The sequence below is a fragment of the Eulemur rufifrons genome, chromosome 17 (genome assembly GCF_041146395.1).
Source record: "Eulemur rufifrons isolate Redbay chromosome 17, OSU_ERuf_1, whole genome shotgun sequence".
In the NCBI taxonomy this organism is placed as follows: Eukaryota; Metazoa; Chordata; class Mammalia; order Primates; family Lemuridae; genus Eulemur; species Eulemur rufifrons.
The window spans coordinates 34,617,528-34,634,724 of record NC_090999.1 but is presented as its reverse complement, the minus strand read 5'-3'; the positions used below and the strand labels follow the sequence as shown (position 1 = coordinate 34,634,724).

Genomic DNA, 17,197 nt, shown 5'->3' with positions numbered 1-17,197 from the left:
CAACATGGGTTTGTTTAGCTGTCAAAGTGTTCTTATTATCTTATTAGTAGAAGCTAGAGAATACTGCTGAGAACTTCTGGGTATCATTCATAAGTGAGCCACTACCTCTCTAGATATGTTCTAACTGGGTGGTGTTTTGGTTAGATATGATGGTGGTGTATCGTAGATATGGGTCCAAGGATGTCTCCATAAGAATTATATGCTTCTAGTTTTCAGTGATTTGTTAGATGAAGTCCATGTATACTAATGATGGTAGATTAACCCGCCAAGTTCTTCAAATGCCTCTAAATAAGTATATTTGAGCATGAATGATAAGTATTATTGCTTATTAGATGTAAGTCTTGACACTAGATTCTATTCCGCTTTTCATTTTTGAACTTCCAATGATCTGCCTGGATCCATGTTTCTGTTGTCCAACTGACCATAGAGAAAGTATTAATCTTTCTCTTCTACCTATAAAGTTGCTTATTTGAAAATGTTTTTATTTGGCTGTCTAATCACCCTAACTTGAAGCGCTTTTCTTACAGATCTGAATATCCTAGACTGGAGCTTTCAGAATCTTGTTGCTATAGCCCTTGGATCTGCTGTATCCATCTGGAATGGGGAGAACCACAAGAGGACCGAAATCATAGACTTGAGTCCCACTTGTAATTATATATCTTCTGTGTCCTGGATAAAACAGGGAACTTGCCTGGCAGTTGGCACCAGCGAGGGAGAAGTGCAAGTAATGGACAATTTTTTTTCTTCATGTTCTCTATGTAATTAATAGATAAACTAGAATCGACATTTAATAACAGGTTAATAAAAAAGCAGAGAAACTATTAATAGATTAGTTATGGCACTTGAAGCTATGGGGAGTGAGAAGAGATACCATTCTGTTTTTTTTCCTGAATGGTGCTTAATGAGGACTTAAGGATGCCTTTGTTAGTTTCCCCCACATTCTTTCCTTTTTTAAAAAATCTTTTCTCTCAAATTGAAGTTGGGCTTGTAGAATCTCCAATTTGGGGACTTTAAAGAGAAGAAGATACCTTGCCAGTTCTTCTTTCTCATCTGACACCATGATTAGGAGTAGAGTTATATAAAATGAGTGAGTTTTTTTTTCTGATAGGCTCTCTGAGATTGGGATTTACCAAGTTTCCATCACTCTATCTAATTTATCATACATTATAGTTATTGTTAGCCATAGTGTAAACAATATTGCCCATGTGCTAGATAATTTTGGAGGGACACAGAAGGCTCTCACTGCCTTCTCCTCTCAGCAATGATACTGGATGCTGTAAGGTTATGTCATGATTTCTTCTTACACCAAAGTCATTTCTTATATGGGTCAAATATCATCTGTACCTGCAGGAAAGGAGTCTCTTAGCAGTAAGTGGAACTTCTTTAGGACGTGTCCAGACACCCACATTTTATTAATATATTTATTGGTTAACTGGTAGACTTCCATATTTGGAATTCCCACAATTTGGAAGGAGCCAGAAGTGTGATAATTATTCTCAACCTTTGGCTGCACATTGAATTCACCTGGGGAGCTTTAAAACAAATACTGTATCCCCAGGCTCTACACCACCAAATGCGTCATCAGTATGCGCATTAGCATTAGTCTGTGTTTTACACACTCCCCAGCTGATCCTAATACGCTGAGAACTTTTGGTTAAAGGTGCTGAGTTTTCACTTACTGTAAAAACTGACAGTATCAACAGTACTTGACAGGCCTTTGAGAAGACAGTGGGCTGTGAAAACGCCAATGCTACGTAACTCTGCTTGTTCATTTTTCCAGTTATGGGATGTGGTAACTAAAAAGCGGCTGAGAAATATGCTTGGCCATCTGTCAGTAGTTGGGGCTCTCAGCTGGAATCACTGTATCCTCAGCAGGTAAGAAGCATCTTGTTGGAGACAATGATGTTTGTGTCACCAATTGATTATGGGGCCCGAATGAACAGTACTATAATATTTAAAACCCACACCAAACAAAATAAAACAAAACAGGACATTAGCCTTAGTATCAGTTATGATCCTGCCCGCTCAGTGTTCAAATGGGCTGGTGATGTAAGTGTTCTGTTGGCCACACGTACATGGTGGCCGTGTGCCTTCAGCACAGGATTCACCAAATTGCTCAGATAAAATGTGAAATTCTCTTCAAGGGAAAGGTTTCTCTGTACCAAGTAATATAACATAAACAATAAAAACTTGCTGAAGTCAAGTATTTATTGCTATTAGTGTTAATACTATGGAATATGTTAAGCCTTCTGGGGCATGTTTCCAATTTACATACCCCTAGAGGTTAGAGCTAGAAGGAACCTCACAGATTATACTGTTCAATGGTTCTCAAACTTGAACATGTGTCAGAATCACCTGGAGGGCTCCAAAAAATACAGATTGCTGGCCTCACTGCAGGAATTTCTGATTCATTAGGTTTTGGCGGGGAGGGGCTGATAATTTGCATTTCTAATTTCCCAGTTGATGCTGATAATGCTTCACTTTGAGAACTACGAATTTAGTTTAACTGCTTCTTTTTAACCAGAAAAGCTAAATGACTTGTTCCTATGATCTTAGGTAATTGGTCTAAATATATATTGCTTTTTAATAATAGCCATTTATCTTTGTACTGTAGTTCTTAAGGTAGATTCAAATTAGACCAATTCCAAGGCCTTTAAGTAGTTCAAATGTAAATTTGAGAGTTGATGATTTTATGTTTGGTCTTTTTTTTTTTTTTTTGAGACAGAGTCTTGCTCTGTTGCCCGGGCTAGAGTGCCATGGTGTCAGCCTAGCTCACAGCAACCTCAAACGCCTGGGCTCAAGCAATCCTTCTGCTTCAGCCTCCTGAGTAGCTGGGACTATAGGCATGCGCCACCATGCCTGGCTAATTTTTTCTCTATATATTTGTAGTTGTCCAGCTAATTTCTTTCTATTTTTAGTAGAGATGGTGGGGGGGACAGTCCTCGCTCTTGCTGAGACTGGTCTCGAACTCCTGAGTTCAAACAATTCACCTGCCTCCGCCTCCCAGAGTGCTAGGATTACAGGTGTGAGCCACCACGCCATGTTTTAATCCCTGTGATAACACTATCAGGTGGTTTCTTACCCTCAACTTTTTTTTTTTTTTCAGATGAGTAAACTGAGACCCTAGCCTGTGGTCATGTGGCTAGCAAGGGACAGAGTCAGGGTTTGAGCCCAGGTGGTCTGGCTCCAGAGCCCATGTTGTTAATCAGAATGCTATTCAGCATTGTACCCGAATCGTTTTAAAAAATTTAACAGCGGACTTAGAGAAATTTTATGAATAATTGTAGGATGTTATTTATGTGCTCCTTAGAGAAAATTAGAGTAGTTTAGAAAGACTTTGTTATTTTAAAAAGGAGATATGATCTTTATCATTGTTTGGATCCAAGTCACTGACAATGAGTAGAGACATTATCCACTGATTTTGAATCATATTGCAGTTTGCTGTGACATTCAGTTAGTTTTAAACTTCTTTTACATATTAGTAACATTAGCTAAACTAAGAGTGCATCTATAGATTCATAGGAATCTACCAGTTAGAAAAAGGAAATAATAAATTTCTAACATTTTACTATAAATATATACTAAAAGCATTTCACTGAGATAATCTGAAATATTCTGAGTTGTAGAAAAGTCTAGGATATGAACTACTACCTGGGAAAATCTGGCAATCATCTACATTTATCTTTTCCATGGCATCATATAGAAGCCATTAGAAATATCTATCAAAGGATACTTTTTCAATTCCAGATTTGAAACTCTGCTAAAAAATCTATTCACTTGTGAAAAGAATCACCTGGACAGATTACTCCCCCGTACTTACTAACCTAAGGAATTTCCAACTGTGTTTTGAACCAGTCCGAAGGAGTCTTTCAGTAGTTTTACTTTGAACTCTGCTTCCTTCCATGTTTTTGAATGCTTATGTGGCAATAGGGCTTCATTTTTCTGTCATGTAAACCTGCCTTTTTACCTCCCCTGCAGTGGGTCAAGGCTGGGGCGTGTCTATCATCACGATGTTCGGGTGGCCCAGCATCGTGTTGGAACTCTTTGCCACAAGCAAGCTGTGTGTTCTCTGAAGTGGTCACCAGAAGGCAGTCTGCTCTCCAGTGGCTGTAGTGACGGACTGCTGACAGTGTGGGCCCACGATCCAGGTGCCAGTGCACAGGGCCAACCACTGATAGTCATACCCCAATCTACAGCAGTCAAGGTAAGAAATCCAACAGCTTTCTAGCTTTCCTTTACTCAGAGGCCACTGAATATCTTTCACAAATAAAATAAAAAAAAAAACAGTAAGCCAACATTTTGAGATTTTTCTTCCTCCAGAATTTGTTTTGGATTTTGTCATCACCATCCTGAAAGACAACCCTGTTCATACTCCCCACCTGTGAGATTTTTTGGTTGTAGATGACTGAAACCAAAGTCAAGCTTCAGTTTAAGCAAGAAAATAAACTTATGTTTTCATGTAACTGGGGAGCCCTGTGTACATACAGCTGGTTTCAAATATTGGCTGGATGTAGGGCCTTGAATAACGTCCTCTGAGCCCAACTCTTTAGCTCTTGGTTCTGCTTGTCTCTGTTTAGTTTCAGTCTTCCTTCGGATTTCATTTTGTAGGCAGAATGGCTCTTGGCAGCTTTGATTTAGATTCTCTTAGGTGGGAGCTGGATAAGAAGTCATCTTTCCTTATAACTCAGGTAGAAAAGTGCCAGGGAGGATTCTGCTCTGCCTTTGGTCACGTTCTCCTCTCTCAGTTGGTAGTTTCAGCCAGAGAGATGGCACACTGATGGGCCTGGGTCACAAGCTCACACCCAAGACAAAAAGGGTGCTGTAGAGGTACACCGTTGCTCCACTGTGCTCCACTTAATTATTTATTTCTCTGAATTTTAAATTCTTATTCCTAGTACAAAAATCCATACTTTCCTTCTTGGAGGCCTTGGTGTCACAGATGTATGTCTTGACCTCAGTGTAGTCTCAGAATATTTATCATTCATAGAAAAAACAAATGGTTCTACCTTATAACTATAAGCAAGTTTATCACAAAGTTTCATAATATAGGGTGGAATATATAGTGATTGCTGCTACTACACAGTGTCTGGCTTGTGGCTCTTAATGTCTACAGGACATTGAAAATGATGTTAGGTCCAAATACCCATTATTCATGACTTGGAAAAAAAACTAGGAAAAAAGTATGGAAACCATTCTGTCTGCAAACAAAATACAAAAACATAACAAAGCAAAACAAAACAAACAGATGAAAAACTAAAGCCAAGCAAAACAAGTTACCATCTTTTTATTTTTTTGAGGCGGGGTCTTGCACTATTGCCTAGAGTACAGTGTAGTGGCACAATCATAGTCACTGCAACCTTGAACTCTTGGGCTTAAGCAATCCTCCTGCCTCAGCCTCCTGAGTAGCTGGGACTATAGGCATGTACCACCATGCATGGCTGGTTTTAAAATTTTATATAGAGATGGGGTCTCACTATTTTGCCCAGGCTGATCTTGAACTCTTGGATTCAAGAGATTATCCCACCTTGGCCTCCTGAGGTGCTGGGGTTATAGGAATGAGCCACTGTGCCCAGCCAAGTTGCCTTCTCAGATGCCTTGTTGTTAAAAATACAATGGATTGAATTACTAAATGAAAGTCTTCTTCATGAAGAGTCTCTGGAAACTGGAGCAAGCCAAGCCTGATAGCTAATACCTGGGGAGTCACAGGAGCAGTCACTAGTTACATCTCTATATTCAGCACCAATTAACCGACTGGTGTAGCAGGACAGGACTTGAGAGGTTGACATCTGTGTGATTCCTCTCATGGTATAACTTCTAGTTTTGTCAAAACAGCTTATTTATAGCAAAAGCTATTTGGAAGTAGGTTATTTAAGAAAATGATTATTAATAAATATAAAAAATATTGAAATCCATCATGTGGTAAAACTGGGGGTAGTCCTTTTCTCTCACCCAGTCAGAGGTGTAGCCGAATGATTATTTAAAAAAGACAAAGTAGGTACCTGTAAAGTATGATACATATATAGTATTTTATTTTGACTGAAAATATTATATTCACCATATTCATTAGACTATACATTCATTCACCATGTAGTTCCAAGGCCTTTACTTTGAATGTAGGTTGGCTGATTAGAGTTCTTCATTATCTTTCTTGTAGGAACTATAACCATATTTTATTGTTCAAAGTTTCTATTTATGTTATGTGTTCTGGTTGTCTATTGCTGTGCAACAAATGACTCCAAAACTTAGTGGCTTGAAACAACCACCATTTTATTATCTTTTGTGATTTCCCTGGGTCAGGACTTTGGGAAAGGCTCATCTGAGCAGTTCTGGCTCAAGTTCTTTCATGAGGTTGTAGTCAGACAGTGACGGAAGCTAAAAGTGCTGAGGGCTGGACCAGTTGGCCAGGCAGTGACGCTCCCCTCTTCCTATAATTCCAGAGCTTCTCAACCATTGTTTGGGCTTCCTCATAACATGATCACCTTAAGCCAGTTGGAGTTTATGCCTCAGGGCAATAGGTTCAGTGAGTGCTTCAGAGAGCAAAGTGAAAGTGGAATCACCTTTTAGAACTTAATTTCAGAAGTCACTTTTGCTGTATTCTATTGGTTACAAGCTAGTCACAAATCCTCCTTGATTCCAAGGTGGGAATTAGATTCTGCCTACTGATGGAGGGAATGGGCAAGGTTTAGAAGGAGTGTTGGATGGCAGATAGTGTTGCAGCTATCTTAGGAAAATACAGTCTGCTGCAGAATCTTTAGAGTGAGAACCTAAAGCCACTTATGAAGCAATCAGAGTGCATAGTCCTTGTAAATTTCCATAAAAATTTCCTAGTTTTTGATAGTTAATTCAGCCACTTTTGATTCAACATTCTCTTTTCAGGAACTAGCCTATATTTCTAAAGAGCTTCCAACATATTCCAACTAAGTTTTCATAGAAATAACAGTCATCTCTAAGCCCAAATAAAGTAGCTGATTCAATCAAATATTTACGTGTGATTTCATTAAATCACACAATTATAATACCAAGTTCATCTGTCATAAACAGGTTTGGTAGAACACAGTGGGCTCTACAAACTTACAGCTTAGTTAGTAGAAGCAGAAGTTTGGAGCCTTCTAGAGAATAGACTCCCAGCACGTTATGGTAGGAGTAAATATGTTTTACAGGAGAAATGGAGAACTTTAGTAAATATAGCAAGTTGGTTAAATGAAGACTGATGAGCATCTACTATATGTTCAGATGTGTGTTTTTAAAAGATGGACTTGAGCTTGTAAGGAAGTGTTACGGTATAGGTATTTTAGTGGCAAAAAAATTAAACAATTTACATGGGGGAAGTGCTAGAGAGACAAATGCATAGGAAAAAATTCATTCATGCTGATAAGAAAATAAATGAAAAATCATCCTTATCTGTTTTACAATTATTATAATGTCATTAGATGCAAAATAACATTTTTAACTTCAAGTAACCTTTAGCCAGGATGAAATTAGTATACTCATTTGATTCTGGTGTTGTAAAATGTTATAACTGTTTGGAAAACTTTGTGTCAACTCTATTGAACCTTGGAATTTACTTTAAAAAATTTGTCAGAAACAAAAAACATATAGAATGTATTTATTACAGTGTTCTTATAAGAACAAATAACAAATAAGACACAAAAAATAAACAAAAATCTACTCTCCAAAGAAGTGAACCGAACACAAACCAAACCAAAATAAAATAAAAGACCAACATGGGTCCAACATTAGGATAAAAAAAATTAATCAGCATACAAAACATGATGGAATATTATAGGATTGTTAAAAATGACAATTATAAAAAGTATATTAAAACATGGAAAACTATAATAGGTAAAACAACAGGAAAATTAAATAGTAAAAGCACTATGTTTGCTACTTAATAAAATATTTTTACATGCAGAAGATAATATACAAAAATGAGGGTAGTTACCAGGACGATTAAAGACATACAGATAAATATAACTGAAGCATTTGTTAAATGTTCTTTAAAATGATTGTTTTTTTTCTTTTCTTTTTTATTTCATCTTATTGTTATGGGGGATACAGAATTGCAGGTTACATACATTGCCCGTGTACCGCCTTTCCCCCTAAAGTGATTGTTACTAGTCATTTCAGTGATTACTATAAATGTGTGATACTAAATCCTATTTTTCAGAGTTAACTATAATAATTTCTAAATAAATAAAAGGCAATTTTATTTTCTGAAACGTATTAGGATTTGAAATGCATGAGATTTTTGAGCTGTGAGCAGTCATGTATAGCTCCCTTTTCTCTGACCACTACCTGGAACCTAAGGACACAGGGAGACAAACAGAAAGGCTGCATTCCAGAACTAGTTTGTACAGGCACATGTGAGCTACTCCAGCAGCAGATTTTTGCCCCATATGATGTGTTCCATGTAGTTTTTCACCCATCTTATTACATAATCTTTTCATGTTAAAAATATCCACAATTATTATCATAATTTGAGGAAGAGTCCTTTTAGGTGCCTTCTCTTCCAGAAGTGACTTGTAGTCCCTGAGAAGTAATCTCTGGAGGGGTGGTTGCTCCTACCTTTGGATAGGAGGTCCAGGAGAGCTGCCCTGTGTGCAAAGCTCTGGGACTTCTGCCTACCTGAGTGCATCACATTGACAACTGCACATTCTCTGAGGCTGACCTGCCTGTGCTATTATTTGGAACTTTAAAGGCCATGGATTGGTGTCCCTGGCGGTCTGCAGTCCTTGCTGTTGGAGGCGGAATGAAGGATGGATGCTTACGCATCTTGGATTTAAATACTGGGAGAAGCATCCAGACCCCAAGCACAAACTCACAGGTAAAGTTCTCCCCTGGAGTTCACTTTTATTCCAGTTTTCTAGAATCTTATAAAAATAATTTATGATAGAACATAGGACCCAAACACACCTCTCTTTGCCTACTGAATCCATAAGGAATATCAGTTCCCAAGAGTTTCTTTTTTATATAACCTCTTCGATTTAATTTGTATTTCCTTTTTTTCACATTTCCCCTTTCTCACTGCTGCTTTGACTGTGAAATTTGAGAATAGTCTGACTATTCCCGGCCAGTGGCCACAGTTCACTTGAATTCTTCAGTTCATTGAACCTAAGCCTATTTGTACACTTGGCCCTTTGTTGCCTTGGGATAAACTTTCCTAGAACTAACGTAATTCCTGTAACACCCCAACCCTACTGTACTGGAGGATGGGTTATGGACAGAGCCTACTGCCTACAGTCAGTTAAAGTACATTCATAATGAATTGGAAATGGCCATAATTCTCTATTTTTTGGTCATTTTTACAGATTTGTTCCTTAATCTGGCTACCTAAGACAAAGGAGATTGCAACTGGCCAAGGTACTCCTAAGAATGACGTGACTCTGTGGACCTGTCCCACTCTGTCCAGGTCAGGTGGGTTTTTTGGTGAGTAATCGGTGAGTAAAATGCCATGTCCCTATAGAAAAGTGAGCCAGTGGAGGGAAAAGCCCTGTATAAAAGATTTTCTCCTTCTGGTTCTTTGAAGTATATATTTCATAAGAGGAAAAAGTCCTATGCCCGCTACGCCTCACAGAGTGTATATTAATAGATGAATGTTTCTGAATTTGACTAAGATTGTTCATCACTCAAAACTGTCCGATCTCCTCCTCCCCGCATATGTGTATGAACGATGCAGTGGGGATCTTGAGCAGTTTTTGAGCTGTGTTGTTGAACTCTGGAGGAAGCATCACAGACCATCTTATTGTGAAGGAAAGCCAGCAGTGCCAGCATGTGTGGGGGACAAGGAGATCCAGAAGGGTGAGACAGTGTTACATGTGGGGAAGCCACTGCCGGCGGTGAGACTTCTCCTGTGAACCCCACCCTCGCAAGGCAGACTGCTGTTTTCCCTCTGCTTAGTTCTACAGACTTGTACTGGACGCTTCTTGAGAGAAAGACCCCATGATGGGGAACAAGACCAGCCTCTGTCTCCAGGGTCTTAAATCCTCGTAGGTGCCATCTGGAATGTTAAAGGTGGCTCAGGGTGAATGGGTGTCTCCTAGCCAGCCTGGGAAACAGGAAGACAGAAGTGGTGGTTGATGAAGGAACTGAGAGAGCCCTGGCATCCAGTCTCTTGTAGACTCTGATTCTATATCCTGTTGTCTTTCCCTCTCCACTCACCTGGCCTCCTGGTCAACCCCTGTGATTTATTTATTCATTATCTACTTATGAAGCATGCACTATTATTTATGCCAGGCACTTTTTGGGGTGCTGGAGACACACAGGTGAATGAGAGAGACAATGTCCTTGCCCTCATGGAGCCTATGCTTCTGTGGCAGGAGACACACTGAAAACAAATATGTATAATTTTAGGCAGTGATAATACCACAGCTCTCTTCGGAGATTCTGAGAATGTTATTTGGCAACAAAAAAACACCCTTCTCAAATAGACTTCCTTCCTCTGCTGGTCAGCATGGCTGAACCTCTGGCCAGCTGTGACATTGTGTGGTGTGGTAAATAAGAACATAGGCAGGTCTTGACAGAGCCACTTTGGTGGCCAAGTACAAGTGTAGGAGGAGCATAAGTTGATACTTTCCGTGTTTTTAATCATAAGACATGCAATTCCCTAAATATTTTAAATTAAGCCTTAAATCCTGGTTCCTCACAAAACTACAATTCCAGCAGCTAGGCAGGACCTTAAGCTAGGTGGGGACATGCGGCAGATACTCGAAATCATTTTGCTGATGCTTAGAATCGAGAATGAAGAATGCACTCTGCAGGTACATTGCTTTGTTTCTCTGGCCTTAACAAACGGTTTTAGTTTTAACTTCTTGTGAAATTTTTTCATTAATATTAGACAGAATTTCAAAGAGAACAATTAACCATTTCTCCTCTTAAAACATTATGGTTGGAGAAGATGAGTTTACTTTTGAGCTCTTAGATGCTAATTTCCATCTTTAACCCAGTAGTTTCTCCTACATACAGTATTTCCCGAAAGTGTCTACCAGGATGGTTGTTATAAAAAAACATGTCATGTGATCAGATAAGTTTGGAAATTCTGGGTTAAACAAGAACATATTTTATTTCTTTAGGACCTTTCAAAGGCTTGGATGTATTCATATTATGTACATTGTACATCTGTAAGACAAGGTTATAGCATTCAGCATTTCCCAAACACATTTGGGGAATCTTTTGTAGGGGGGCATCTTGAGGTACGTGTTCCGTGAGCACACTTTAGGGAGCATTGCTGTGTGGCATGGACTGCTCAGTATTTAGTTCCCACGTGTTTTCACTGTGAGTCCACATGTCCACTGTGGGTGAAGGACAGCACTCTGGACGTCCACCCTGGTGACTGAGATCTGGATCAGGTCTTCTAAATGGGGGGTTGTGACCCAGTGGATTATGAATGTAGTGAGTCAAGTTCAGTATTAAAAAAATGAAATAGAATTGTATAGAATGAAAAAAATGGAAAAGTAAGTATTTTGTGAAATTTTTACTATAGTTATATAGTACCTTTATGTGCGTACATATGGGTTTGCTACATAAAATGTAGTTTTGACTATGGGTTGTGGTCAGAGTTTGGAAAAAAGCTATTCTAGATTCTGATCATACCTTTACTAAGCCTCACCCTGTTAACCATAGTCATGATTCTCTGGGGGAAAATTTCAGTTAAAGAGGCCACACCCACCTGACTACAGAAGAAAGGTAACTTGTAATTGTTCCCACTTACTAACGAATTATACTAATAATTTCTCAGCTTTCCAACAGGAGTACATAACTTCCTAGCTTACAGGTGAGATCTGGCCTTTGACTTGGTTTCATCAATTCATAGCACCTGTATTAGTATGTAGTCTCATTTGGGACTACAGCTGCATAAAGAAAACCAAACTTTCAGTGCTTTCAGTGACAGCATTCTTGGAACTTGGGAATGTAAACCCTTAAAAAGAACCTTTGTCTGAGATAAAGATGGCATTTCCCATTATTAGTAAGTTAAGATCATCAATGTGAGAGAAGAACTTCAAGATTGCCTTTGCTTTCTATTCAAATGCCATTTTCCTAACAAGTTACAGAAATAGCTATCCAATTTTTAATTCAAGATAGTTTTCAAAGCATGCTTTAGAAAAGGCTTGGAATTTTTTTCACTGTTATTTTTCCTTTTTCTCTTCCTCTTCATCTTAACACAAAAGAATGACGGCATATTTATCACCTATTATATTTATTAAGTAGACTGTTCTTTCTTAGGTTTAATTTAAAAGCATTAGTGTAATGCTCTACATTTATCTTTTTTTTTTTTTTTTTGGAGTGCAGTGGCTATTCACAGACTCAATCATAGTCCACTGAAGCTCTGAACTCTTGGGCTCAAACAGTCCTTCTGAGTGGCTGGGTCTACAGGTGTGTACCACTGAACTTGGCTCCTGTATTTATCCTTTTAAAACAACTAAATCCAGTTGCTTTTCATTTATATGGTTCTAATTTTTTTTTTTTTTTTAAAAATGGACAGTGGCCTTCAGTAAAAAAGAGATTATTGTTCTGAGTTTGGAGTATGGTCCAAATGGTTAGAGCATTGAATTGGATCCTAGTTCTGGTTCTGTCACTAATTCGCTGGATGACCTTGGGCAAGACATTTAATATCTCTAAGTCTTTGTCTTCACCTATAAAATCAGGGGGCTGCATTTTATCTATGAATCTAAACTTCTTTATGTTTAAGGGCCAATCCCATGTCCTTGGGGGCACCTTTTACTGGCGTGTGTGCACATAGGAGAGTGTTGGGAGTGATGTGTGTAGATGGAGAAAGCCTCCAAGTGTCTGAGATATGGCTCCTTCAGGAGGGAATAGTGTTTTTACACTCCTTTCTGCTGAGAACCTTGTATCAGAGTATGAGATCATTTCTGAAATTCCATCTCTCAGGTGAGTTGTGAGCAGTGTGGGTCCTTTGAGGAGCTGACCACCCATCTTGTTTGATTTTAGTTGTGCCCCCAAATATCTACCCACTCAAAATCTTATCGACCTCCTTCCGCCCATATTCTCCTAGTCCCAGCCTCCTTTCATGGAGTCAGCTTCATCTATTTTGCCCTAAAGTTTTCAGCATTAAAGTCACTGTTGGAATAGGCCAGGTTTTGCAAAGCATTTTCCAAGGAACACTAGTCCCTTGAGATTCTCAAGTCAAAAGGACACTGTGATCAAATCAGTCTGAGCAGTGGTGCCTATTGTGGCCTCATCTCCAAAACGTTTACGATGCATGTAGTAGTCCTAAAATAAAGAAGTGCTGAAATAAGGAAATATGGTCAATTTTCTTAACCCAAACCTCCAAAATTAATGTGAACATGAAATGCTCTTTTCATTTTTAATACCTATTAACCTCATGTAGAACTAGTGTAAGACAACAGGAAGGGTATTGTCTCTAGAATTTTCTAAGTGAGACTCACACATGCTTTGTGGGAGAGCTTTTTAGGTCATTTTTCATTAGGCTGCATCAATTTATTTGATTAGTGCCCTGAAACCTGGGTCCTAAGGGGATGGCTTTTGGGGGAGGGTGGGCTGCGTGGCAGGAGCACAGCTCTGGCATTCCTGGCTGTGGGTGGATTAGGGAAGACAGAGCTGAGAACAGTGTGGGGCGTGAGTGGTGTAGCAGACTGAGAAATGTCTCCCAAAACATATCCACGGCAAATCCCTGGAACCTAGGAATGGGACCTTATTTGGAAAAGTTACATTTGCAGATGTAATTAAGTTAAGCATCTTGAGATGAGATCATCCTGGATTATCCAGCTGGGCCCTAAATCTAATGACAAGTGTCTTTATAAGAGACACACAGAGAACAGACACATGCAAGAGGAGGCGATGTGACCATAGAGGCAGAGCCTGGAGTGATGTGGCCACAAATCAAGGATTGCCAACAGCTGCCAGGAACCAGAAGAGGCCAGGCACAGAATTCCGCCTAGAGTCTCTCGAGGGAGCAAGCCCTGCGGACCCGTTGATTTCAGACTTCCCAGCTCCAGAACTGGAGAGAATCCATTTCTCCTATTTTAAGCCACCCAGTTTGTGATCATTTGTTATGGCAGCCACAGGATGCTGGTAGGGTTGGGGGTGGGAGAATAACCCTGAAGGGGAAACACTGAAGAGACACCTCAGCTATGGGAGGGTGTCCCAGCCAGCACTGACTGCTGTTTGCCAGCGCGGCTCAGGAGGAGCCAGCTCTGAACGCGCTGGCTGTGGGAATCCCTTTATCCTGGGACAGCAGCAGCCCTTGTCCTGCGGAAGGAATCTGAACTGTCTTTCTCTCTTCCCCCAGGCCACAGAGGCAGAGTGCTGCACCTGGCTTTGAGTCCGGACCAGACCCGGGTGTTTTCTGCTGCAGCTGATGGGACAGCCTCTGTGTGGAAGTGCTAGTAGTCACCCAGCCCCGCTGAGTTTGTTTCCTCATTTCTAAGTGAAGATAACGACGTTGGCGTGTCTTCTCCATGGGGTTGTCATGAGCATTGAGCACGATGAAGTGCCCTTCCTGATGAGAATACGCCTTCTCATCTTCTTGCTAGGTTACTTTGTTCCCTCCACGTCCTCCCATTGCGTTTCCCAGAGACTGTCTTTGACTTCTCATCTCTCTGCTCTCCTCCTCCTCCTCTTCTCTTTCAAGACTCATCTTCATGACTTTATTCAGATAGTATCTATATCAAAGGTTTCTACTTTTCCCCCACCTGACTTTTCTCCCAAACTCCAGCCTTGTATTTCTGACTGCCTCTGGATATTTCCTTTTTGAGATCCTTTCCTGGCTTTAGCTCAATCTCAATACCTTGAAAACACAGCTCATTCACTCAAAAAACATTTGTTAAATTCATACTGTCACTCAGGGAGCCTCCTGATCACTCTGCTCCACGCTGCCTCGGTTCACCCCAGGCTCTCTTTTCTTTTGTTTCTCCTAGTTATGTCCTGAGTACCTGACGGCCCATCTGTTGTAACTGCCTCCTAACTGGTCCTCCTGTCTTTAATCTTTGGTCTCCACAGCACTGTGGGGTTAAGCCTCTAAAAGCATCGTGCCGATCCCCTCAGTGCCCTGCTGGTAAACTCAATGACACCCTGTTACCTAAACCCTTTGGCCTCCATCTCTGGAGTCCTGAGCCCAGGACCTGGAGTTCCGGGACCTGTTCTTGCCTTGGTTCTGCCATAAACAGGCTGTGTAACCTTGGCTGTGTCGCAACATCTGCCAGAATAGGAATTTGGATTTGATCACTGCTAAGGTTCCGTCAGGCTTGATCAGTCCACTGCTCTGTCTTGTTAATGTTAATCCCCATTCATCTCCTACATTAACCTTTGGCTAAGTCTGGTGATTTCTGGCCTTGATACCTTTCTTGGAGCTTTTCTTCTAATCTAGAATTCTTGCTTCTCTCTCCCTTTTCTTTACACACCTGTACAAGTCCTAACCTCTCCAGGAAGTGTTTTGAAATGATGTTACCTGGGTTTGAATTCTTGGCATTAGTTTGTATCACCTATTTGGTATTAATATACTATTGTAGTTGTTTTAAAAAATCTTTTATTACTATGTGAATCTTTGGTTATTCTAGTTTTAACATGTTATGGGAGTTGAGGGAGCATGAATTATACTTTTTCGTGCTCCTTAGAATGTTTGTACATGCCAGATAATAAATATTGGTTGATTTTTCTTTTTGCTTTGTCATAAAACATTTTTTACCAATGTATACCCACTCCCTTATGCCACCAAAATCCATAAAACAAAACAGAAGCTTTGACAATTCAAAAGTGGAATAGCATATACAAGGGGAATTAGAACTCTTCTGTAAATTAGTGTTAATTTGTCAATAAATTGTTTTTCTTTTCCCTATTTTTTAAATTTAGAAAATCTGCTTGGTGTAGTGCTAGTAATTTTTATTTTAGAAAATTTTAGGCCACTGAAAGCTATAAATGTGATACTTTTCTGCAATGCACATTCTTGTTTAAGCTAATGGTTTTCATTTGCTCTTCTTAATTAGACAGCTATAAACTGTAAGAAAATGTTTAGAAGAAAATGAGTAAGATGATTAGATCATTTCCAGAGTCCCCCACCATTCTGTTCTGGGGACTTCTGTCTTAACACTCATGACACTATGTCATGATCAAAGTCCATGTCTCTTCATACTGGTATGTGAACAAGGGGCTCTCATTTAAGAACAATATTAATATATCTTTTACCTTCTATTAGTTTTGGTGGGAAATTTGGGATATGGTTTTCATAAAGAAAAAAATAAACTTCCAGATAATACCCAAAACAGAAGCCTTTGGTACAACTGATTTTTTAATTTTGTAATTTAATTTATTAATTTATTTAAAAATTTTTATCACATGAAGTAAAGTATATAAACCTTAAGTTTATAGCTTGATGATTTTTAAATAGATAACTGTGTAACCACCATCCAGATCAAGACATGAATATCTCTAGTACCCTAAAAGGATCCCTTGTGAACTCCCAGTCAACACTCTCCCGTTATTCTGCCCTCTGTAACCATGGATTAGTTTTTCTTTATGCCAACTTTAGGTAAATGGAATCATACCATATATATTCCTTTTTTGTCTCACTTCTTTTACTCAACATTGTATTGCATGTAATTATAGTTTGTTTTTTTCATTGCTATGTAATATTTTATTGTATGAATGTATAACAATTATTTATTTGTTTTATTGTGGATGGATATTTATTTCCAGTTTTGACTTACAACAATAAAGATGCTGTGCACATTCTTGAACACATCTTTGGTGGACAAAAGCACTCACTTCTGTTTAGTATACACCCAGGAGTGGAATTGCCAGGTCATAGAATATGTGGATGTTGAGTTTTAGTGGACAACACCAATTTTCCTAAGAAGTTGTGCTAATTTAAACTTTCATGAGCAATGAATGAGGGTTCCATACTACTACCCTTTAAATGGAGTTCAAAATCTGTAATAAATATCGCTAATAGGGACTATTCCATCCTTTTACTGTAGTTAAAATCCTAACTAGGAATTAGAGATTATAACAAATATCTAAAATATCATCCTACTGACTCTCTTCGGACCTCTCTTTTAGATATTAGACCTCACTTTGCAGTATAAGGGTTCTCATCCCTGACAGTACATTAGAATCACTGGGGAGCTCACATAAAGAGTACTACATCCTGGGTCCCACCAAATACCATTTAAATCAGAATGTCTAGAGGTGGGGTCTGGGCGTTGGTAATTTTAAAGAGCTTGGT

The 17,197-nt window shown here is 39.3% G+C and overlaps 1 protein-coding gene across 1 annotated transcript in view; it reads left to right on the top strand.

Annotated features, from left to right (window-relative positions):
* The window catches only part of CDC20B (cell division cycle 20B), a 49,494-nt gene extending 34,065 nt beyond the window's left edge, over positions 1-15,429 (top strand). The window contains exons 7-12 of the mRNA XM_069492385.1: positions 528-724; positions 1,781-1,875; positions 3,979-4,204; positions 8,699-8,824; positions 9,309-9,426; positions 14,267-15,429. Coding sequence (XP_069348486.1) covers positions 528-724; positions 1,781-1,875; positions 3,979-4,204; positions 8,699-8,824; positions 9,309-9,426; positions 14,267-14,364 — 860 coding nt within the window. The 3' untranslated portion in view covers positions 14,365-15,429. The remainder of the gene's footprint in view (positions 1-527; positions 725-1,780; positions 1,876-3,978; positions 4,205-8,698; positions 8,825-9,308; positions 9,427-14,266) is intronic.
* The last annotated feature ends 1,768 nt before the right edge of the window (positions 15,430-17,197 follow it).